The following is a 25,234-nucleotide window of genomic DNA, read 5'->3' on the forward strand; positions in this document are numbered from 1 at the left end:
CCAACGTCAGCCTGCCCTTGAATGACCACTGTTGACATCAACCTTCAGATGTAAAGATGCAGTCTTCTAGTGTCTTGCTGCGGGTCTTATAAAAATGCGTCATTACGTGCAGAATCTAATAATCCCCTATAAGTCTCAGTGGGTTCAAAGTGTATTTACCTCTGACGTCAGAATCACGGTTAACGGTCATGAATCCCATTTCCTACATCTTAATGTCTTCACTTTTAAGTCATATCCTCAATGACCTATCCTCATTATCATTACTGGAATCACAGATCCAATAATAGCTTTTGTTGTTGAACCTAGAAAAATGTTCCAAATTTTCTATTTTCGCCGAAACGTATCCATTTCAATTACCCGCTCAGATCGATATTATATATTTTAATTTGATTAATACTTTTTATCATTTAATCATCGGGGTTGATTTAGTTTTTTTTTCGTATTACTACCAACTTACGGTCAAATCGAGTAGCTGACAAAAATATACTTTTGTTGTTGGGTAGGTTTTATGGAACGTTGAATAACACAATTATGTTGAACACAAATGACACAATAAAGGAACGACTTAAGTTATTATGTAGTTTAGATTGGCCACGCATAAAAGAAATATTGTTAAATTAGTCCATTTAAGTCAACAATGGTATGTTAGAGTAAAAGAGCTGTTTAAGTGATTTGAATATTTAAAAACTAAAATTATTTGTCTAAAGACAAAGATGTATTACTTCCACCAAAAGCTCAATATTGAGGTCTTAGAAAAAAAGTCCTCGGATTAATTAACGTTTCAGTTTTCATAAGTCTTGAATGATAAATTTTTAAATTTTAAGACTGTTTGAAAAAAAAAAACTGATCTTTACAAGTATTAAGATCATAAGACAGTCTGGCTGCCATACCACCCAAATCAAGGAAATAACCCCTAAATAAAGCTCAATTGGTTATTTACATACACAATAATTTATTGTTTTCTTACAATTTAGTGAAGCTAAAATACATCTTGTCTGTTGATTACAATTCAAAAGCTTTAACTTTGCTCTCTCCCAGTGTTAGCCAAGTGAGTTTGCTCCTGGCAGCTGTAACACACATGTCCTGCCACTTGTGCCAACATGCTAAGTCAGTTTGCCATACTGCTAATATTAAAATGGATTAAAAGGATGGTAATGTGGAAAGGAGAATTTGGAGAGGAAATCACAACGCAAGTATCCTTACAACCACAATATATATTAGATAAAATTATAATTATAAAGATCGCCATATTGAAAAAAAAAATGTCTAGATTAAACTTATTATCTTATGAGATACACTGTAATTTATACTGAATCTCGGCCCTATTGGAGCGTTTTCGTCGATACTCACGATATTGTGGATGAAAGAAAACTGACCACTCAGCCAATGTCAGTCTGTTGTGTAGCGAGCTACATTCACTAACTTAAACGAGATGCTTTACTAGTAAAAAAAATCCACTCACTCAACACCGTCGAGAAGCTCATTATGTTGTACCATTTACATACATTACCAGAATGTTCTTATCATGAGCTTTGCTTACAATACATTGACAAAATCTTAAGTGAACCAGATAAGTGACAAGCAAGGAACGCTCCATATCCTAAACACATGCTATTGTACAGTTTCACAATGCAATTTAGTTCTAGTTAAAGTACAAATTCTTTTAGGAATACATAAATTCAAGTTATATAAATTTAACTAATAATCAAAACTTCAACTAAATGAGTGATGATGCTAACAAAACAATTTTGCCATCATAGAAAACGCCTCTTGCACACAATTAACTTTGATGTGATGAGTTGCACATTAAAATTATTGGAGATGACAACAAACCTTGCAAACTCTACAGATGACCAATAGTGTTTTATACAATTTTAATTAATTTTGGGTATTTTATTGAGATTTTATACTAAGTGGGAGTGGGGAGCGGGAACTTAGAAAGGGGTTAGAGCCCGGGCTGTGGCGATGTGTGTGTATATGTTTGCAAATGTCACAATTGACTCATCACATGGCATATTTCCTTGTCCACTCACGGGCTAATTCATTGTACTTTTCTCTGTCGGTTTTGTAGATCCTAGCAATTTCTGGCACCAGTGGATCATCAGGGTTTGGATCGCATAACAATGAGCAGATTGAAAGCAACACTGGAAAACAAAAAAAGTTGAGTTATTATAAAACATTTATAAAAATAACAATTGTTAAGAAGGTGGAGTCAGGTACCTTTGGATATGGTAAGTGCAGGTGACCATTGTGCACGTAGAATGTCAAGACAGATTGACCCGTTACTATTTATATTGGGATGGTAAATACGCGTTGTGAATGCAACTTTAGGTGGTTTGAATGGGTAGTCTGTAGGGAAATGTATAGTTAGGAAGAAGACACCTCCTTGGTAAGGACTGTCGACCTGGAAAATACAAGTTTACATTGAACTATAATAAAAACAAAATAGCACTTTCCTTACTTTTGTTCTCATAAGAAGTAATGGCAATAACTTATTGATTTATAAACAGCATTGTTATGCATTTAATATTTATATTTAATAAAAAAAAAACTTACTGGACCCATAATTGTGGCTTGCCAATGGAATACTGAAAAAGAGAAAATATAATAACATTATAAAACATACATATATCATTCTTAGGGTTTTTATAACATATTTAAACTCATCTGACTTAAACATAGGCAAATCAGTTTCAGCAGAAAGATATAAAACAATAATGCTTTTCTTTGGGTACAAAAGAAACAGCTGATTGTATTTATCCTTCCATTTCTACCTTCTTAAAAAAATCGATATTTCTCTTTGAACAAAGATGGATATGAAGCAATAGTATCCTTTTCGAAAGATTACTGTTTTGTCCCTACTTTGTAAATGAGTCACAAAGTGGTGTGATAAAATAAAAAATCAATACACTTACGATCTTCCCCGTGTGGTCCTGCCGAACATTGTGCTGGTGGATCTCTGCCCAGGTCTTGTAATTCCTGGAAACGGAAATAACATCTACATACAAAGCAGGAAACACAATACGAGATAAGTCAAACACATCATCACTTGCAAAATCAGCGTTGTAATGCATTACACTTTAAAAATAGTGAAATTTAAATTCCGAAATAATATTTCCTACACAAGAACTTAGCTTTTTAGCTTCAATCATGGTAAGTCTCGGAAACATGACAAGAAAACCTCAAAATTGGCACATAATTCCGACATTTTATGTTCGCCGTGTGCATAAAATTGTCATCAAAGTTAACCAGTAAAATCATTTTTTCTTACTCAAGATACGAAATCTAAATATAATTACAGTAACAATAGAATTTAGAAAAATCACACACTCAGAATTATCCAGAAGAAATTTCGATACCTAATAGGTATTCACAATGACGAAACATTCACTACGAACTATGTTAAAAATTTATAGCACTTTATTATTTTAACAGTAATCTTTGAAATAAAGATAAAATATAGCTGTACGTACCCTATTAATTCGTTTTAACGCCATTTGATTATAATATGATGGAATAAACTGACTTTCAACCAGACAACGAAACTGTGAGCCAAGGACCTTTGATTAGAGATTGCAAGATGGCTCCCGTCTAAACGCAAAAGTACTTCTTAGTCGTTTTATGTAGTAATATTGAAATAATAACAATTCGAGTAAAACTTTAAATACTTAAATAAAAAATAATAATAACTAATATTAATAAATAATAAGAATTAGGACAGAGCGCAAGTTCTAACAAAATTAACGCACTCGCGGCGAATGGAGAACAGCAAACAGGAAAATCGACGATTTGCAAGGAGCGTTCATTTTATCTGCTGTGTATAAAATTTGTAGCATACATATTTTTTAAATTATAATATTTTTCAGCATCTGCTATATAGTGTCCAAAAAAGGCTGTAGAAGTAGTTATAATTGTTTAGTTACTTTAAATAAATCATATTTATATATTATTTACTTGTTCTTAAAATACAACTGTAATTGATACGATTTACAAGCTTAAAGTAGCAACACCTATTTTTCGGAAGTGACGACTCTTGGGAATTGTCGGCGCTATTTTTGGATGCAGTAGTTGTAGAGTAGTAGCTATTTTCATTCGTCACATTCCTGCAATTTGAAACTTTCACAGGTGTATATAGGAATTTACACTATTTGGAAAATATCTTATGTAATATTTTATATAACCTACAATATTCAAACTTATAAATAATTAAATAAATACATGGAATATATAACATTATATAAATTTAAAAATAACTAAGTTTTGACGATGATGATATTAATTTTAAATCTCATTATTTCTTATATAAGTAAAAGTTGTACTAAAGAAGTGATACTTTTAACGTTAAAGTTTGTGTTAAAGTTAAAGTATCACTATTAAATATAAAATGTCGTTAGCTACAGGTTATTTGCATTAGCGTACTTTTGTAGCATGACTTAAAAGTGCCTGGACTAAACCATTAAATATAAAATATTCAAACATATAAATGTCTGATGTCCGCATTAAAGTATTATACTTATTTTCTTTTCATATATCTAGGCGGACCAAGATCAACGGCGCGCTGCGCAGTGCCCATCTCACTACGCTCCGCTACTACTACCTAAAATTGGGTTTTGTCGCAGCGACTGGCACGAAGTTAATGTCGCCAAGATATCTAAAAACTATAATACTTGCCTCTATCATATAAGAAGATTGTTATAAGCTACTTTGGAAAGTTGTAAAAGATAGTATTTTTTCATACTTCGTAGAATAGTAATACTTTGGGGTTAGAATAGGTAGGAACTTCAAATTCTCTTAATTCTTTATACAGTCAATTTATTTTTAAGTTTAATAAATTATCGCAAATGAGCGCTAATAAGGTTATTAAAATACTATAATCGTTTTGAAAAGATACCAAACAAGCCTTTTACTCTTTGACACTTGACAGTCATCACACGACATTAAATAAGATGTGAACTAAAGGTCTATGTTACCAGGTCATAAAATTAAAAAAAAATCACACGTCATTCGTGTAGTTGACATTGACAGTTGACTTGACAGATTCACATTGAGTTTGAGTTGATGACCAAATATCATTGCCAACAAAAACCAAACTAAACAAAACCTTTTAGTCTTTAATTTAGTCCCAAATGTGTAGGGTGTGTGTGCCGCAGTGTTTTTTCGGTTATATTACTATTAATTAATTTATTATTGTTGATACTAGGTAGTGATAAATTATAAATAAACGCAGTATCAATTGAAGTCGAACTGTTAGGAATTGAATTGTGAATAAATTATTTATAAAGTTAGCATTTCATACAACATTCTTGAATCTACACAACTAATATACTTACACCATGACTATAACGATGACAAGAAAAGTAAGTGAATGCCATGCAGAAACTCTCCAGTTTATGCCAATTGAGAAAGTAAGTATTATTTTATTGCCTAATGCCTATTTTCAAGAGATTTTGAGACCAGTTTATGACATAAATTAAAAAAAAATATATTATATCTGTTTTAATTATTTTTAACTAATTACACAAGCTAGAAAATTGTAACATTGTATTAACCAGTATGAGGTGTTGATCGTAAATTGATTTTATGGGTAAAATGACCAAATTTTATGAAATATGTTTAAATATATTTCACATTAAAACCTTTATTAATAACTAATGATTTTGACACATTTTCATTAACAAAGGTTCTGTCACATAATTTTGTTGCTCTTTATGAGAGAAAATATTATACTAGTAGAAAGGTTTGTATGTAGTTCCACTTTGTGTATAGTGAGAATATTTCAGTTTTGTATTTGCAAATTGTTATGTACAGTGCCTATTCAAATATACCACATAGTCCTGTTTACTTTTGTAAGGTGGAAGAAGAATGCATAATGGAAAAAGACTACTGCAGCAGCACCACGCTACTTCGTAGAGGGAAAAGACTAGAAGACAATAACAATATAACTAAGGAAGATATTTTGTATATAAACTACAGACAGCTCTTAAAATATGAAGAAGCTCCAGTATATTTGCAGCACAACCCTTTTATCAGAGATGGATATCGGAAGTTACTACCTACTAAATTATGCTGGGAGAGGTAAGTCTTTTATTAATTTCAAAATAAATAGTTATAACAATTTATTTTACCATTTTTTTTAAATATAAATGTATTACATATATGGTTTGTGAAAAAAAATATTTTATTAAGAAGATTAAATTATAAAAAAAAAAACTTTACATTTATATAGTAGTTCAATACATTGTTCTTGTTTATCTATCAATAAAAGTACATTCACTAACAAAACTGTTACAGATGAATATAGATTATTGTGTTGTAAGTGATTGTAAACCATTCCAATTGGAGTGTAACATTGCTGCAAATAATGATATTGTGAAATTCATTGAGTTTATAATTGATTTACAATCATTTTGACCGAAGTTTAAACATGTTTACATGGGATCCAGTTCCTATTAGTTCCGTAGCTATTAGTATATTATTTTGTTGCTATATTAAGAAAAAATTGCACATAAATTTGCTAAAAAAAGTTAAAATTTTCAAGTAATGCCATATCCTTTTTATAACATATTAATGACTTTAATAAAAATAAGCTATTATGACCTAGATATTAATTTAACGCGTCTATAATATTACGTATAGTCGCATTTCCGTAAACAACGTAGCTTTCTTAAGGTTAAATCCATTTATTTGTTCTTGAATACAGCAAGTTATTCTTGTGTTTTTATTTTGTGTTATTATAATGTATTTTCATACTTTATTTGTTAATACAAACATCTAAGAACAATTACTTTATTACTCTAAAAATCCAGTTACGACACAGTTTAGTTAAACGCGGGTTTTAACCCTTTGACAGCCATGATTGATATTCTGGTAAAATATCGGCGTGCGATAAAAAGGTTGACATTATCATATGTTCTAAAATGTAGTTGAAACACAATCTTAGTTTTTATGGTCATGCCTGTGTTTGCCGTTCGGTTGCAACAGGGATGTTTGTGGTTGTTTAATTTCGTTTTTCGCGAAAATGTTTGTATGGGTTGAATGTATGTCTGTTCCATTGTGTTCTCTTGCGTAAACAGCATGGATGATTTTCAAGAGTGAGATTTTATTTGATTCTTATTCTTTCATGGTTATCATTGTTAATCGGGTTTTGTTTTTTCAATTTATTATTAACCCTTATGTTCATTTTGTATAGTATACCATACATACAACTCTATAAAAATATACGATCACTATAAAATAATTTTTAACTAAGTTTTATTAAACTTATTTTTGGTTTTGGGTATTTTTTGCTTTTCTTCAAAAAAGAAATCTTGCCACAATAAGGGTTAATTAACTATTGAAAATATGTACATGTAAATTTAAGTCGACTCGTAGTTCCGTGAATCGCAGACTGGGCCTTGAAGAGGGTCACAAGAAAATATTCCAATTTGAGTATAAATTATATTTAACCTTAAGTAGCGCAGACATATAATTAATTCCACATTTAAGGTATATTGGGTAAACGATAATTTCAGAGTTATGTAATTTTTTCTTTAGCGATAAGACTAAAAAAGTATTGATATGTAATTATTGGGCATATAAACCATTAAAATACTCAATCACGCTCGTGAATTTCATACGTTTTGTTTTTGTTGAAATTTTTCAATGTATCCACTCCTTTACGTGACGTCATTAATAATGCAAAAACATTTTTTAGAACTTAACACTTTAATTGCTATTTACTCGCATGAATTCACTTACGTACGCATGGAGTGTGTTAAACAACCCTATCGTAATCTTAATACGTATTAATAAAGAAATTTGTTTTAGCATATTCTGGTGGACGAATGAAACCATGAACATATGGACACATATCTTTGGTTTCTTTCTCCTGCTCTTCCTAACAATCAACGACCTTGTCATCATAAATATTCATGCCACCCTAACCGACAAGACAGTTGCAGCGATTTTGTTCTCCTGTTTTTTGGTAAGTATCACACACTTGCATATGTTTCATTAGGGTGTTAACGGAGTGTAATAATTTTGATGTCACGTCGATTTTCAAATATCTGGCCAAGAAAAATAAAATTAAAAAATATAAATCTTACTTCTTATTAATATTATAAATGCGAAAGTTTAGATGGGTTGATGTATGTTTGTTTGAAGGTATGTCCAGAACGGCTGAACGGATCTCGATGAAATTTAGCATTTATAAAAAACATAGCCTGGAAGAACCTATAGGCTACTAATTATGTTTTTTTTTTTAATTCAGCGCGGACAGAGTCGCGGGAGTATATAAATATTAACGATTTACAAATTAAAATATTGGTGTTTTAAATTATTTTCGACTGAAACAACGAATTTTATAAAATGTAACTAATTGTATCGCATACCAAGGTTATGAATTTAATATTGAAGATGCACATACTGGTTATATAATGATATTTAAATTTATGTTTTGCGGTCATATAGTTTCCGGTTTTATCTTCCGGTTATTCCTTCCGGTTGATTAGTTGTTTGCCTTCAAGTAGTGCCTTATGTAATGTTTACTAACATGTTATGTCCCTTAATCTAATCTCAAGTTAATTTCATAATTCTAACGAGGTTCAATAATTGATTTTATGTGAAGTATAGAATATAACATAGATATGTATTTTTGACCATTCTTCGCTGTTCTTAATACTATAATTACTTAGGCTATGTACTTATGTAATAAAATAAATAATGTAGGCTAACATTCCTACATATACGCAATATCTTAGCATGCTCGAGCTATGTACGGTAATGATTTCTCCGTCTCGACTTCGGCACGAAGTGTCATTATTTCCTTGAGATGCATTACGAAATGTACGTGCAGCCTCATTGGTGGAAGTAACGAAAGTGCCCACTGCGCATGCGCAGATGACCCGCCCGTTCCTCAGATGATTTAGTGAAAGTTACGCGTTGAAAAAACGACAAAAACTTATTGCCAATCTTCGCAAATGTCAAAACAGTTTTATTTACTTAAGACTAAAGGTATTTAGGACTTGAAACTTTCATTCTTATAGTCATTTGCTAGATAGTTTGACCTTGATTTTTGTACTAACCGTAAGATTAAAAACCACTTCTTACTTTTCTCATCCGATTCCACTTTCTGAGCTGAATAGATCCATAGACAATAGTAAATAACCTACGAGCCTTATACAGTTTATATCAAATCAAGACTTAAGATGCTGTGCTTTTAAAAGTATGAATGAATCCAAAGTAAACGCTCTGGTACTAACCACCTTAATTAACGTCGGGTATCTTGATACTATTGCATCAATTGCTGGCTTGAACCACGATCCAGTATAAAATTACAATTTAATTGCGTACAAAAGTATAATAACGGTGACAAATGTTATTAAGTAACAATTATTTTTTGTAATGTTTTATTACTACTCTTGATAAATTAAAATTAAATTAATTTGATTAAAAGTGTAGTTTAGTTTGTTTGCTTTTGCATTTTTATAGTAAACAATTTGTCACCTGCGATTCCTTCCGCGTGGAATTAAAAAAATAAAAATGAGTAGCCTTTGTGTTCTTCTAGACTATGATATACATTTATGCCAAATTTCAGCAAGATCCATTGAGTCGTTCCAGAGATACCTTGAAACAAACATCCATCCATCTAAACATTCGCATTTAAAAAATCTTATAATTGTCGAAGCTCTGCATTTATAGTGTGTAGGTATATTGTATTTGCGTGTCTGTGATGAGTGAAAGCTATAGATGTGGCGAGTGATGAAAGTTAGTATCCGTTGTCAATCTCAAGCTATAAACACTTGTAATAAATGTACAGTCACGAATCAGCAAAAAAGAAGCTATAGGAAAGTTGTGTATGTTTCCATTGTACAACTTTGTAAGTGTTTTGTTCAAGTTGTGGTGGACACTAATTACATAGAATTTTATTACCAATAGCCTTTACTACGTGTAGTAAAAGTAAGTCATATAAGTTTGCTTTTAATGGCAATGGAATTCAACTTACAGCCAGTAATTATAGGAATATTAATCTCGTTTTTGTTTTTTAATTTAATCTTTTAAATAAATGCCAGTAACAAAAACTGAAGGAAACAATATAACTTACCTATATTGTAACCTCGAGTAGCAATTAAAGTAATTATGACCATGTTTTTCCATCAATGGTTTAACGTACGGAATAAAACCGTTTTAGCGTAGTTTTGTAAAAGATTTTTAGGACATACTCTACGCAACTATTGAAGTCAGATAACGGCCAAATACTACCTTACTGTTATAACTGTGTTTATTGACCGGTTAACGCTACTTTATCAAGATGATTAAAAAAATATAATAAGTTAAGATTTGAAGAAAAAATAAACATTATTAATCTTTGTTTGACAAAGATTTTTTTCATCTGTATTATATCTTTTTAAACTGTTAAATATAGTTTATGGTTTATTATTATTATAACATATGGGATGCTATTCATTGACGCAAGCAAAGAATAATTTAATGTGGCTCTGATGTGATTGACCTAAAGTTTTGTGTAAAAAATTAACAAGTCGATTTTTTACCTGTTCCGTGTTACTTCAAATTTGATGTTTATCGTCCAACAGTTTTAGTTTGAGAAATAAAAAATACCGTAATTTATTATATACTCAAGGTCTTTGACTAGAAGCTGCGAATATGCCTTGAAAATTGTATTAAATGGCTTAAGTAGATGGTCAAGTAAGAAAAAAATTCACCAAATAAGTCGTTTTGTAGATTTTGGTTGATTTCCTACTTCTATCTCTAATATACACTAATACTTAGAATTCGTTTAACTTTAATTTATAACTAAATTCACTGTGCTTAAAGACGATGATATCAAATAATATGCACAGCAAAGAAAGAGCATTTCATATATCTTTTGAGAGTCTTACTCATGTCACAGAGAAAGAATCGAATCAAAAACTACAGTAGATCACATCCAGACTAAATTAAATCCCCAAGAAATTACTTATATAAAATTCCGTACATGATTTATATATAATTTCAGGTTTGCATGGCGCTGTCCGCTCTGTACCACACTTTCTCGTGCCGCTCCGAGTCTGATTACAACACGTTCCTCATGTATGACCTATTCGGCATAGCGCTCTCATTGCTTGCTATTTACACATCCGGCGTATACTACGCATTTTGGTGTCACCACGTAAGTATATTTTTCAACAAATTTTACTAAGGAAAAAATATAGAATATTTGTCTCTGGTCCTTTGTTTACCGTGAGTGCTTTAACCGTTGGTTTCAGAGACGAAAATCTCTGTATAAAATATATCGTCATCTCTCTCATTATCTTTGACTAAACAGAGATAAAAATATGTTTTAATATGGATTGTGTAACCAGCAACTCACGGTAATTGACAAAAATGTAACCGACCTTATATAAAGTAATAATTAATATTGTTGTTTTTTTTTAATAACTAAAAGAAGTTTTTTAATAATGAACTTTATGCTCAAAACAATAAGAATTAATTTGCCTTGTAAATATTATAATGGCATCAAGTTTATTCCACGGTCGTTCCTAACTTGTCTGAACCTGTATTTACGTATTAATTACCAATTCGCGTGAATATTTGAATAAATATTGTTCAAGTGTACATCAAAAATTTCTTATGAAAATGGATGCTAAATATACTAACGCATTGTTTTTAAATTTCTGAAATTAATAGGTAAATGTCACAATAGAAGTGGTTATTTTGTCTGTTGGAATAATTTTTTTTTTAATTTATGATGTTCGGATTCATTGATTTGAGCGTCCGTGGCTCAGGGGTTAAGCACTTGACTTACAATCTGCAGGTCCTGTGTTCGAATCCCGCCATGAACCAATGTATTTTTCGATATCCGATTTACATATGTACATTTATCCGACGTTCAGAAACGTTCAGAAATTCAAAGATATGTGTGAAGTCAACCAATCCGCACTTGGCCAGAGTGGTTGACTATGGCCTAATCACCGTTAACTTAGGGTAGGCTCTGAGCCTCTCGGTGGGGACGTATAATAAGCTGATGATGATGATGATTATTCATTGATAAAGTTAAAATATCCAAATCAAGTTTTTGACATTTTAAAATTTAAAGTTATATGGTTATCCCTAATTATTTGATACATTGTTTAACATAAAAGACGAAAATATTCTAATCAAGATTTTGTGCGTTGTCCTTCATATTTGATTGTTGTGGAGTTGTCCTTCATAAATATGAAAAAATAGTGATATATTTAAAATCATATCTAATCATGATTGTATCATAAATAATTATGGACAAGGTTATGTTGAAAATTAGTTTGTTGTTTATTTTTATAATATTTTTGGTATTTAAAAAATTTAAGAATACATTTTGTTATGAACGTGATATGATTGGTGCGAAAACACACTTTCTATTTGACCTACAATCTTATTCATATGATCTCTTCCGAGTTTTAAATTGATTTGTTGTAATTGGAAAGTAGCAAAAGATTATTTTGTGTTGGAGGTGAAAGTGTTATTATGATTACAATTATTTCACTCTACTGCGTTCGATAACATCTTATTTTGTATTGTTTCTCTAGTTTGCATCTATAGCATTAATTTAGATTACGTTAGTTTTTTTTATAGCAAAACTTAGGGAACATACCCATACTACGTGACCTTTTTTTTAGTTCATTCGACCCCTCACTCCCCTCGGTGACCACTACACATGCCAGGACCCCTCCCTCTTTAGTTTTTACGTTTAATTCATAATTATGATTTTTAATCATTTCACAGGCAAAAATAGAAAAAGAAAAATAATTTGGCTCATACTCTTCTTTATAGCATAAGACTGCATGCATACTTAAATTACTAGTGAATTATGTATTATGACAAAAATCTGAGCCCCCCCCCGCTCCTGTGACTGACCGTAGTATTTTAAAGACTCCGATCCCTCCCCCCCTAAACGGGTCACGTAGTATGGGTACGATCCCTTATCATTGTTTTTGGCGGGAATAATTGTGACCTCCTAGAGCTAGAATGTTGTAACCGTTTGTTAGTAAACGTTCGATTTTTTTATTTCGACTTCAAATCAATGACAATTAGAAATTCTGATGTACGATCCTTTAGCAATATATCAGTATGCGTGACATAATGACCTTCTGGAAGCTTCCAAAGTGTTGCCAGCGTATTGATTTGCATTCCGCATCGTCCCCGCAATGCCACGTGCCTCAACTTGACCTGGTATTAGGGCAAGGTCAATTATAGTACTTCGCAATACATCCTATATATGTTGGAGAAGTTAAAATGCTACGAGAATATTTAAATATTTCACACCTTCATACTATCCTTTTCTCTCATTTCGCAACTGATAGATTTTCGAAAAAAATCTTCAAACAGAGGAGTCGTTACTGATATGTTTCTTGCTTGAATGTTACAATGTTCTCTGAGTAAAAGGTTGGATACAATTTTTTCGAAAATAAAGTGTAGCACGACGATGTAAAAATATAATTGACGTCACCGTGTCTCCGAGATTTATGGACCTTCATTATTTTATTGGATTGGTCACGAAGAATCTAAGCTAGTGAAATAAATTAAAGTTTTTTTTTAGTAATTTATAGTGTAATGACGCACGCATGTTTAATACGATTACATTTGACTATGTTACCGAAAAATTAGTTGAATGACTTGTCAACTTTACGTATCTTAAAAAATTGACAAACAAGACATAATTTGAACGTCTAAAATTTATAATATTTTTAATGCTTAGTAAACATAAATACATACTAAATAAGGTCTGGAGTAACATCACGCGAACCACACATCTCCTGTCTCTTTCACACATGCATGTGAAAGAGACAGGAGACGTTTGTCAAGACCGTGCCTCAAAGGAAATCCGTAATCTGTATGTCTGTTGTAATTTATAAATAAACTTTATTCGTTTTTTATTGTTTCCAGGAGTTAAAAACATTCTACATGCTGACAGTAACTGTGATATTTGGTGTGGCGATGGCGCTGCAAATTCCGCGATTCAACGTGCCCTATGCGGTCAAGATGTGCGTCTTCATCGGCTGGGCGGCGTATGGCGTCCTGCCCACTTTACACTGGACCTACGTTATGGGGGGATTCGATAATCCAATGGTTCAGGTTAGCTGGTTTATAGTTAAATACCTTTGTTACGTACTTTTTGTTATTGTATTGTCAGCCTTGTACCATTGCTTTTAGAGTTGATTTAAAGTTGTGTCATTTTAAAATGTTGGCAATGGTGGGTGAAGTTTGGTCAAAGATTAAATATCGATTAGAAGGCTAATAAACTCTTTGAGAATGTTTCAAAGATTAAGTAATGACATACGACTTAAAAAAAAATAAACAATAGGGAGTTCATTTTCGTAAGGTTCTTTTGGGTAATTATGTTGATGTCTCGTAAATATTTTATTGTTTTACTTTCAGATGTTCTTCCCAAGAGTGATCGGAATGTATGTTATCAGTGGCACTGCTTTTGCAATTTACGCCTTTAAGGTAAGCTATCATTATGATTTCTCTCTCAGATTTTCCAGAGAGAATGAGGGAGATGGCTTTATATTAGAAAAATGTGATAGTCAAATGTACAGTTCTTTAAGAGAAAATAATTAATATTTTGTTTGACAGGTCCCAGAGCGGTGGTTCCCTGGTAAGGTAGACTACATCGGCCATTCACACCAATGGTGGCATGTTTTAGTACTAGGTGCATTGTACTACTGGCACAATTCGGCTATGATTTACGTCCAGTATAGGATGAACCACGGATGCGCTAACACCATGCGGATTTTCTAACAACTGTTTAATATTTGTTAGGAATCAATTGAAGACCAGGTGTCATTGGCCAATCTGAGTGCCTTAGTCCTTTTGGATTTTTATACCAATGGTGCTTGGTATGCCCCATTAATTGGTGAACTTGTTATATAAAATATGAAGTAGTAATTTTAGACCCCTTTTCCACTAACCATTTCTAGGAGTGATTGTGTTTACATTTACTGGAGTTGTCATAATGCCATACAAATTTCATTCTGCTGGCAAAGACTGAAGTAACTCCGCTAGTAGGTTAGTGGAAATGGGTTTTAAGTTCTAAGAAAGCTGGAAATCAATTTTAAAGATATATTAATATCAGAAGCGTTGAAGATAATTCTTTTTATATCTGAACTGAATATTGTTTTTAAACTTATTATAATGATCTGCTCAAAATATCAAACAATGCAAATAAATTAAGGATATTATTTTACGAATATAAATTTTATGTTATAAATATTTTTAATTGTCATTGCTATTTGTGATATAATATTTGAAAATGAAATGTCCAAAAAATGGCCTTATATTAATACTATGGTAAAAAGACAAAGTATTTATATATCTCTAAAGCGTATTATTTTATTAATCGTAGGTTTCTGAGACCTAAATATCCGTTTAAAACTTATTACCTCTGTTAAAGTCAAAGATAATGACAGGGATGACGATAAGGTTTATACAGAGATTGTTCTCAGAAACCATAGGTAAATTAGTGAAATTTTAAAAGACATGTGTATACAAAATATTAGCGTGAACATGACAACATACGAATAATTTACATGACAATTGTTTACATGTATTCACCATACCATTTACAAGAGATTTAAATATAATAATATTTTTAGAACGGACATTACAAGAGCAGCTAAAAATGCATTCGCTCCGAAGCTTCCATAGCTAACTTCAAAAATATATAAAACTGACAATAACTTTCGATAAGTCACGTGAATGTCGCGTGTCAATTCTATACATTTTTGAAGTTCGCTATAGAATCGCTTCGAATGAAGAAATGCACTCTGTTTAGCCTCGCAGTTTCCTATAAATATTTGTGTTAACAGGTACGCGTCTGGCCAGCGTCAGACGCACCAGATAAATGAAAGCCGGACAAAGCAATGGTACATGGCTTTGTCCGGATTTGCTTTAATCGTCAGTACCGTCATCTGTCACAAATGTCAAACTTGACAACTAAAATTCTACCAGCCGTAGAGTTTTTGAGAATCTCCTTATAGTCTCCCCCTTCAACGCGACACTTGCGAAACAATCTGTGTCCAGTTGGCACACCAAGGAGCAACTGCTTGGAAAATGAATGACTTTATGAGCGTATGGTTAGGTTCGTAATGTCCTGTCTATTGATTTGTGTGTGTAAATGTCTGATGAATATATAAGAAATATTATTGCTGAATAAAATTGCTCAATTAAACAAGGCGGGTAACCTAACCAGTTTTCATAAAAGATCTGTTAGAAAATCTATGACAAATGTGTCAATATTCACATTTTGTCATTTTCAAAGTAAATGAAATAAATATTAGAAATGTTCTGCATTATATTAGGTTTTTAATATTATGCTCAGTAAAACATTCCTTCTGTTCCTAATCATATTTACTCTTTAGTATTTAACTGATGTCTGTGATTTCTATTTTTTTTTACTTGTATTTTTGTTATTTTTGTATTTTATGTTTATGGGTTATTGTCGGGGTCTAATGTGGAGGTAATAAATATTTTTGATACAATGAATTATTTTTATTTATATTTCTAATTGTTTTATTGAATTATTTACGTACCAAAAAATTTCAAGGCATTGTAATTTAAATATAATTTTTATAACTAAAATCCAAGTGGTGACGTAAACGAAAAAAACATTTAAAAGCGACATCTACCGATGAAAAGTAAATGCTTTTGCTATCCGATAATAGATGGCGTTACTAATTTTTACACTGATTTTTTAAATTGTGATAAAATACTTTTACTTGAAATCTTTAAATAGAATTTTTACGACCTCGACAATCTTACAAAGCTACAATTGAAATGTTATTAAAGAAGTTCCATTTATGTATCTATCTATTGGAATAAACAGATACCTAGGTGTTAATAATTCAAAAAATGCGTATTTACTTATTTAAGAAAAATATTTATCACGAAACTATGATTTTTATCGTTAAGTGGTTTTGATTAATTTGTAAACATTATTTAAGAAAAGCCAAGCAGGTAAATAGGTGGTAATAAAGGATTAGGAATTGCAACCTCTTCATAAATGGCGTTTAATTTACCATATTATTGCATATTGTATATTTTCTTATGAACGTATTATTTACTGAAAAACAATAAACACTACGATTGCTGTCTCCATAATGCGACAATACGCCATTCGTGACACGAAGCGAGGGAAAAATACATTTACCTACCCATTGCACTGCAAAAACAATAAAATTGGAAAGGATCAACGGGCATCAAAACGAAATAGTGATTTCACATATCAGCGAACGCGATAAATGAATTCCATTGACATTGCACACGGACAATGCATACAGCAGACGATGTGCGGGCACGACAGGCCCGCCGGCGACAGGTCCGGCGGCGACAGGCCCGCCGCGACAGGTCCGCCGGAAAAACGGAAAGATAAATGGCCAATATTTTCATTGTGCCGATGAATGGAGAGTGTGTTTGCTCACACTGAAAAATATGCCGCGATCACTTACCTTTTTGCGCCCCAACGGTTACGAGTAAATGAAAAAAAATGTACAAACATTCTGTTTGCACTTTTAATAGATGAAAAATGTTTGTTTTTGTATACGCATACGCTTTTTGTGTGTGCTTTTGCTGGATTACATAGTTGTAGCTTAGATATAAGTTGTTTAAAGGGGTTATAAGGTTTTAAGAACCAACTGTTATGTTTTTAAATAATATGAGCAATAGTTTTCTAAATACAAACCAGTTCAACCTAATCACATTTGATTACCCAAGCTAAAAGCATGTAGTGGTAAGATCATTTGACATTTTTTTTTAGTTTTCCAATTCCTGCATCAATTTGGATCATTTTATTATTCACGGAATATGAATTTTAAGATAATATTTCCACTATATGTCAGGAGTCACATCACTGTCATCGGGCAGTCGACATCACAGCGTCAAGCGTCTGCTGACGATAGGGGGGAATATCGGGGCGTCAGCGTCACTGGCAATCGGCCCGCAATCCGTCAGCGGTCCCGCGAGACCGCGGCACGCGCCTCCCCCCTCCCCCTTGCTCCCCTGACCCGCGTAATTTGTCACTCCACGGAATTCACTTAATTTTTCACATGGCAACATGTTACTTATGATTGACGGCGATGGGTAATCAGTAGACATATGCTGCTAAGCAACAACTAGATAAAAAAAGTTAAATAAACATTACGTACTTGGTTGATGTTTGCTTCTGTTAGGAAGAAGATTTGTGAAAGAAGAAAATGTGCTAATATTGACCCAACACTAGCCTTATTAAAATGTCGACGTTTGTGTCCCCTCACGAATTATTATGACACTGGACTTTGTAGCGAAAGCACGTCATTCGCGCCAAAGGATTTTAATTAATAATGTCTAAAACTACTCATCTCTTTTGTGACTTCAAACCAATAATTACATTTTTGATTTGAATTTCCAACGTAATCAACATTCGAGAAACTTTTTATAAACATAATTTCACACAAAATTACACTTTTATTTTAAACTAAATGTTATTAATTTACTCATTACTATGTATTAAAGGGTGTAATCATATTAACCAAATTGCAATAACATTACTAATAGTCGCGAAAGCGCGTGGAAAATTAGCATAAAAGTCAAATGCATCTCGCGTTTCATCCGCCCACCGACAGATGTAGGCTTACAAGAAAGGAAACGACTTCAATATGGATTCCGTATGCTAATATTTTTTTTATATTCGATGGACGGATTTAGAGATGACATTGTAAACTACTTTTTATGAAAGGAATGTAAAAAATTGTGGGCACGCGCGGCGTATGCTTTGCGTTTATTAAAATAGATTAATAAATCACATTGATATTTGTGGTGTGAAAGTAGTTTATTTTTTTGGCTTGTGAATTTTAGAATGAGTGAATTAAATTTAATTTTAATCTATACATGCATTGTAGAAAAACAATTTAAAATAAAAATAATAAGTTTTTCCATTGATTAATTATCGAATAAACGCGTTTCGTTTTCTACAATATCTGTTAATAGGAATTAACACAAAAAGAAACCTTTTAAAAAATTTGACATTTAAAATTTTACGCACATCTTAATCAGGAGAAATTTAGCATGTTATTACTAATAATCTCCATACATACATATTTATTTTCATAACGTTGTTCGCTTTGTTGGTAGTGTTGCCATAATGTAGACTTTGGGCGTATAAAATTAAAACTTCCAATTTATTATTTTTATAAGAATAATTTATCTAAGAACTCCCTATTTTTTATTTATGGATTTATGTAGTATTTATGTATGTGGGTACGTTTTTCTATATGCATATTATGTATTTGTTTTGTTAGACAGTTTCATCATCATGGATTGGTGTTAATAGAAACTGAGAAATAAGAGATTATTGATTATAATTATATTTCACCCAAAATTTTACATCATAAACCTAACCTAATTTTACATCATAAATATGTATGTTGTAAAAATTAAATGAACTCTAAACCTATTTTATTCAATATAATTCTCTGGAGTAAAGTTACTATGTAATTCAGTAACGTTTATACAAAAAAAATCAAAATTTACAAAAAAAATTAAAATTTAAAATAATATTCGTTTATGGCAATATAAATAGTTAACAAAGGTTGACTGTATGTATGTGTATCTTGTAGGTATCGAGGTTCGAGGCAGGGGTACGCTGGAGCGTGATTAATCACACAATATGAATATGCATGAGCGCTGTCAGGTGCCTCGGGCAGGCAAGCACCTTTAAATATCGAATTAAACATGTAGGCGGCCCCTTTGTTTCGTGTTTACTGCCTTCACAGGCTGTCCTTATGTATTTGATTTACTCTTTAAGTAAATAAAACAATGTGGTTACTTATTTAACGTAAATAAGTAACAATATTACAGAAGTTATGTAATGTGGCTAATGTTAAAAATATTTTATGATGTTAGCTATCGCCCGCGAGTCCGTCCGCACGGAATTAAAAAAAACTTAGTAGCCTATGTGTTCTTCCAGACTATGTTCTACATCAATGCCTTTCAGCGAGATCCATGCAGCCGTTCTGGAGATCAAACAAACATCCATCCATCCATGCAACCAAACATTCGCATTTATAATATTAGTTAGGTTAGGCCACAAATTATTGTGTGTTTGTTGGGTGAAGTTAGACGGATAACATCCAACTAGGTATAACATAAATCTTATACTACTGCACAATACAAAATCCAATTATTCCGTTCTAAATTATAAAAAACCTTAATATGAGCAATTAATTAATTAAATTGACATCTTCACATTCTATAGGATATCAAAATAAAATTACAAAAGCGTGCAATATTCCCTAAATTCACAAAAGCGGACCGCAATCCGTATAAACAGTGAAATTACAACAAACGGTCGTTATTATTACTGCGGGGGCATTACCATCTAAATCGCATCGCGCGAACATTTACGGTGTCTAGGTATTTGCGCACTATTGTTAGTGGCGTTGTGTATAAAATAAACATTTGTTATTGCGGAAGGGACGCACAATATCGGGCGCCGCGCGCTGCCGCATTTACATCAGAATGGAACGAACTGATGTATGGCCCACCAGCATTACTTCAGATAACCAGCGTACGTTAGCGACGATGCACTGGTTTTTGATAAATTAATGTCTTTTAGAATATTTTCAAAAATATTTCTCGTTAAACTGACTTTGATATTAGGCGTTACTTTAAAAAAAATCATTCGTTTCCTAATTGTGTTACAAAGTTAAATAATTGATGTAAAAGTAATTTAATCTGAATTTAGTAAAGTTATCTTATATATATGTAAAAGAAAGTCGTGTTAGTTACACTATTTATAACTCAAGAACGTCTTTACCTACGTATATGGCTGAAAATTGGTGAGGAGGTAGCTGAGAGCCAGGAGACGGTCATAGGATACAATTTATTCATTTTTTTTTCGAATTTATGCCTTCTAAAGCGGTTTTTATTTAACTTATCTAAATATGAAGTTTTTTATATGTCCACGCGAACGGAGTCGCGGGCGACAGCTAGTTTACAATAAAAAAAAAAGTTTCTTATTTTTCTTGAGAAAGTTCCTTAATTTTTTTAATTAATGCAATAACTTAGAATTGAAATTCGTTGTATTATTTATACAAGTTCTATGGTTTTTAAAGTGTCCTGGGAATAGACAATATAAACAATGACAAAATGAACGTCGGATCAGTGTTAGCATAATTTTTAAACTAACAAAAGAAAGTAGCACTCGTCACAATTAAATAATAATGCAATCTGTTTGTGTGTTTGTTCGGACGCAACAAGGGCGGCAACTGATGAAATCTAAACTGGATTCGAACGTCACACGAATGAGAGGACAGTTAGGAAATAAATACAATGAAATTTGAGGGTCACCAATATCAATAGATATTTGGGGAATTTCTTTCTTGTTCTTTTAATTTTTTTTTCAATTTGGTATATATGAACGAACAGCTCGGTATATCACAACATATAAATAAATTCAATCTTTCAGTTTTGTTTGGAATATATATAAATAATTATTTGTAGGATAAAACGAACGGAACTCATATGACCGATGATTTTAGACCGATATTCGATAATTTTAAATGAACTTGAAACGTCTACAAATTAAGAGTATTTTTATTAATTAATTAGCTGTCTATAATTACAAGTAGGATGTGTCCTGATGTATTCCTAGTAAATGGTCACTATTCGGGTGGGTGGATAATACTTACGGAAGGCGCGCGGTTGTAGCTAGGCGCGCGCGTGTCCGCCGCATGCGAGCCTCGTGCTAGTCGCGTGTGTGTCGCGTGCTGCCGCCTCCGTACAGACCTCGCAGCAGCGTCGCGACATCTATTTACCGTAGAATAGGGCGTTTATAATTCTAACAGGAAGTATTACACGCTAATTTCACCGCTCCCGGGAATCGGATTGATTTATACACAATGCGGACCTCATACTATCCCTTTGTTGGGTACTTTTCATCGATTGTTTTAGAAACTAGCTGTGTTGAGTCCTATCTCTAGAAAATCAATTGATGTTTTCCCTGCTTTAAAGTTATATTATATAATATCAGTACTTTTTTTTTACTTATATCCCGTTATTGTAGTCGACGATGTCAGTTAGGAATTAAAATTCAAAAGACACTGTCCATTTCCTATAAATATTTATCCTCTTTTAGGTTAAAAGATCACTAATTACCTATTTAATGTAAATAAAATTGATGTTGCGCACAACGCCAGGTAAGAATAAGAAATAAAACTAATGACTTTAGATATAAGATAGCTTAGTATTAATTAGTCTAATGTCTTAATCCAGTAAGAACGATGTCTAAGGTAGTTGGCTGCAATACTCTATGCAGACAGTGCTGGTGGGAGGCAATAATAAAAGCAGTAAATTTAATCGTAATTATATGTAGTGGAAGTAACAGGGAGCGGCAACTATCGTAGCGGCAGCTTTACGAGCCGTGTGATTGAGACACACTAACTATTTCGAACTCGGATGACAATAAAGTGTCGGAAATTTGGGACATGAAATTTATTTATTAATGTTTTTGTCAAGATATACGATACTAAGCTTAGGTTACACTCTAAAACATTATCTATAATATAAATAGAAATAAAATATTAAAAAACGGACACAATTTATAGATTTTAAATATAGTAGAAATATTTAAATCTAAGACATGTCTATTTCATATTTTGTGCTATATACATTCTTTGTGGAACGGTTTTTTTAGAAATTTGTTAATAAACCTAGTAGGAAAAGGAAGGATCGATCAAACTTTTCTTTAGAATCTACTGAACTTGAGCGGTAAAGGCTCTGTGTGCTTTTTAACAACTGTCTGCGTCTAGCATTGTACTGTTTTAGCTGATGACAATATAAGCATTTTAATTAAGGTAAGTGTCTGATCACAGTTTTTTAAATATTATTATTAATTTTAAACATATGTCAGGCTTTCATAGAGCTACAATGACATGAGTAAACTAGGAGAGTCTCGCACCGAGCAAAATTTGTGCGGGCACTAGGTAAGCTTGAGACAGCCGGGCCACAGCGCTTTATTGATTCCGGTCGGTAATTAAGCACGGGTTCAGTTTCCATTGTCGCTCTGTTACAACACAAATCACTTGGATATGTAGTTCTGTTCAATATTCCTTTAATATTATATCTTAATACTTACGACAAACTTATTTCATGATTTGTAATGAAAAAGGGTCTTGATAGACAGAAAGACGGATGGACAACAAAGTGATCCTATAAGGGCTCCGTATTTTACCTGTCGAGGTACGGCACCCTAAAAATCACACAAAATTTGTCAATAAGCATCGCATTTAGATCGGTTCTTGCTTGCTACAGAAACAAGGTAGCAAATAAGTAATAGTTTCACTAATCTAGTCGGTAGACTTATAGATGACAATTTAGATGTTATAGTAGAAAAATTATATTTAAAATTGTTTATCAAGTTAAACAGTAACCAAGAAACTTAGTTACTAAACCAATAGACGTTGAGTCGTAAAGGAATTAAAAGATAAGATCTCAATTTGCGAAGTTTCTCAAGGCTTGCGCCGACCAAATTAATTTAGGTCCTTCCTTCTGTTTTTATAGGCTTACGGCGACCTCTCTTAATTACAGGACGCCGTTTTCTCAAGCATTATCTGCGGACGGGGTTTTATCAAATTTGCTAAAATATTTTCTTTGGCTGGTTACGAAACGAATTAAGACGAAAACAACGATTATTTTTTGTTGTAATTTAGTAAATTAAATAAGAATAGTAACCTAATTACACGCGTTACCAATAAAAATCGTTTTACGATTCGTGTAACTATATCAAGTTCCATTATTCTTTATATTAGGACAATATTTTGTAAATTAGATAGGAAAATTACCTGCAAATTAAGGTTCGCTAAATTGCTTACAAAAATTTCATCCTGCGTCATTTTTCAACGTTTTCGGGAACGTAAAGTTTATTTTCTGGAATTCAAATTAAATATACATATATCTTGGTTATACATCGTCCATAATTAAGCGCAGAGAATGGGACAGTCGTTCAAGAATTAACAGAAAGCCTTTATCTTATGATGGTATCACAGACAAGAATCGCGTCTATTGTGATCACAACCGAAGCTGCATAATTTCACTTCATTAGAATACTGAAATCATTAATAATGGGGATCATTTCGATAAGTCGCCTGTACTGTGACCATGATGACATCTAGTAACTTGACTTAAAGTCCTATGTCCCCGTAGTGGGGCAGAGGGCGTCCAAAGTGCGCCTTCTACTGTGTTCATCTGTCATAGACATATGACAGCTAGCGCTGAAGAAGAATTCCATATGATCGACTGTTAATTCTTACTTTTAAAACTAAGTTAATTAGTTCTTAGCCTCAATCCTACATTTTTTGCAGGAAACCAAGTGGAACTTGACCAGTAAAGTCTCTACAATGATTTAATTATGCATTTGTTTTTTTTTCGTTTCTCCAGTTATTGTCCAGAAATATATTTTGTGGAATTGTTTGAGTTTATCTAGATTATTTTCATTAAAATTTTCGTAACAAAGTTTTGAGTCGCTTCCGATGAGGCATGGTCACCCTATTTGAGACGTCACAATATTGTGCTTTGTATATTAGAAAATTTAAATGAATATTGGGAGCTACAGCTTTGAATATTCCAAGTGAATAAATTAGCAGTAAGTAGGGCAATTGTAAACAGACAACGCTGAGGGAAATCGTGACGGTCGGGCAAGTTACGTTACCCGTGTTGATACAGAGGAAAATTTTGGAATTAAATTATTAATGCCAAACTTTGCATGTTTTAAAGAAAAAAAAAGTTAAGCTAAAGACAACTAAAAGGCGCAAGTATTTGACATCGAACGTAACTTAAGTTGTAATTATCTTACCTCTTTCATATATCTTACTTCTTACTAATACTATAAATGCGAATATTTAGATGGATTGATGGTTTTTTGTTTGAAGGTATCTCCAGAACAGCTGAACGAATCTTACACATAAGCTACTAATTAAGTTTTTTTTTTTAATTCCGTGCTGACGAAGTCGCGGGCGATAACTAGTCCTACTAATATTATAAGCGAATATCAAATAAAATTTAACAATCATAACTTATCAACTATAAATCGATCGAAAAGATAAATTGCATATAAAATACGTAATTACCTACATAATTACATACACCTACATTTTATAAAGGTTCCCTTAAAATGTTTTCGACAACAAACAACATTTAATTTGTATCTAATCAAATGCACAGCGGCGTGCCTTGTCGCCGATAACCGTTT

At 32.3% G+C, this 25,234-nt stretch overlaps 2 protein-coding genes across 2 annotated transcripts; one reads left to right on the forward strand and one right to left on the reverse strand.

The window, feature by feature from the left end:
- Positions 1-950: 950 nt before the first annotated feature.
- Positions 951-3,684, reverse strand: eff (ubiquitin-conjugating enzyme E2 eff). Its single transcript, NM_001312256.1, is given in 5 exon segments — positions 951-2,144; positions 2,221-2,404; positions 2,557-2,588; positions 2,916-2,979; positions 3,474-3,684. Coding segments are annotated over 5 exon segments (444 nt in total). The 5' UTR covers positions 3,498-3,684; the 3' UTR covers positions 951-2,004.
- A 1,366-nt stretch (positions 3,685-5,050) lies between these two features.
- Positions 5,051-15,132, forward strand: LOC106124084 (progestin and adipoQ receptor family member 3). The gene is made up of 7 exons (XM_013320546.1): positions 5,051-5,405; positions 5,852-6,075; positions 7,807-7,963; positions 10,994-11,146; positions 13,900-14,088; positions 14,392-14,460; positions 14,590-15,132. The coding sequence occupies exons 1-7, from the start codon at positions 5,334-5,336 to the stop codon at positions 14,752-14,754; spliced, it is 1,029 nt and encodes a 342-aa protein (XP_013176000.1). The 5' UTR covers positions 5,051-5,333; the 3' UTR covers positions 14,755-15,132.
- The last annotated feature ends 10,102 nt before the right edge of the window (positions 15,133-25,234 follow it).

This window comes from Papilio xuthus, unplaced genomic scaffold (assembly GCF_000836235.2).
Source record: "Papilio xuthus unplaced genomic scaffold, Pxut_1.1 DF828952.1, whole genome shotgun sequence".
Taxonomy (NCBI): Eukaryota; Metazoa; Arthropoda; class Insecta; order Lepidoptera; family Papilionidae; genus Papilio; species Papilio xuthus.

Bases quoted from the DNA above. Each gene is read 5' to 3' on its own strand.
- LOC106124084 (XM_013320546.1), top strand. From the start codon at position 5,334: ATGACTATAACGATGACAAGAAAAGTAAGTGAATGCCATGCAGAAACT. The intron at 7,964-10,993 runs GTAAGTATCACA...ATATAATTTCAG, and splicing joins TTTTGTTCTCCTGTTTTTTG to GTTTGCATGGCGCTGTCCGC. The intron at 14,089-14,391 runs GTTAGCTGGTTT...TTTTACTTTCAG, and splicing joins TCGATAATCCAATGGTTCAG to ATGTTCTTCCCAAGAGTGAT.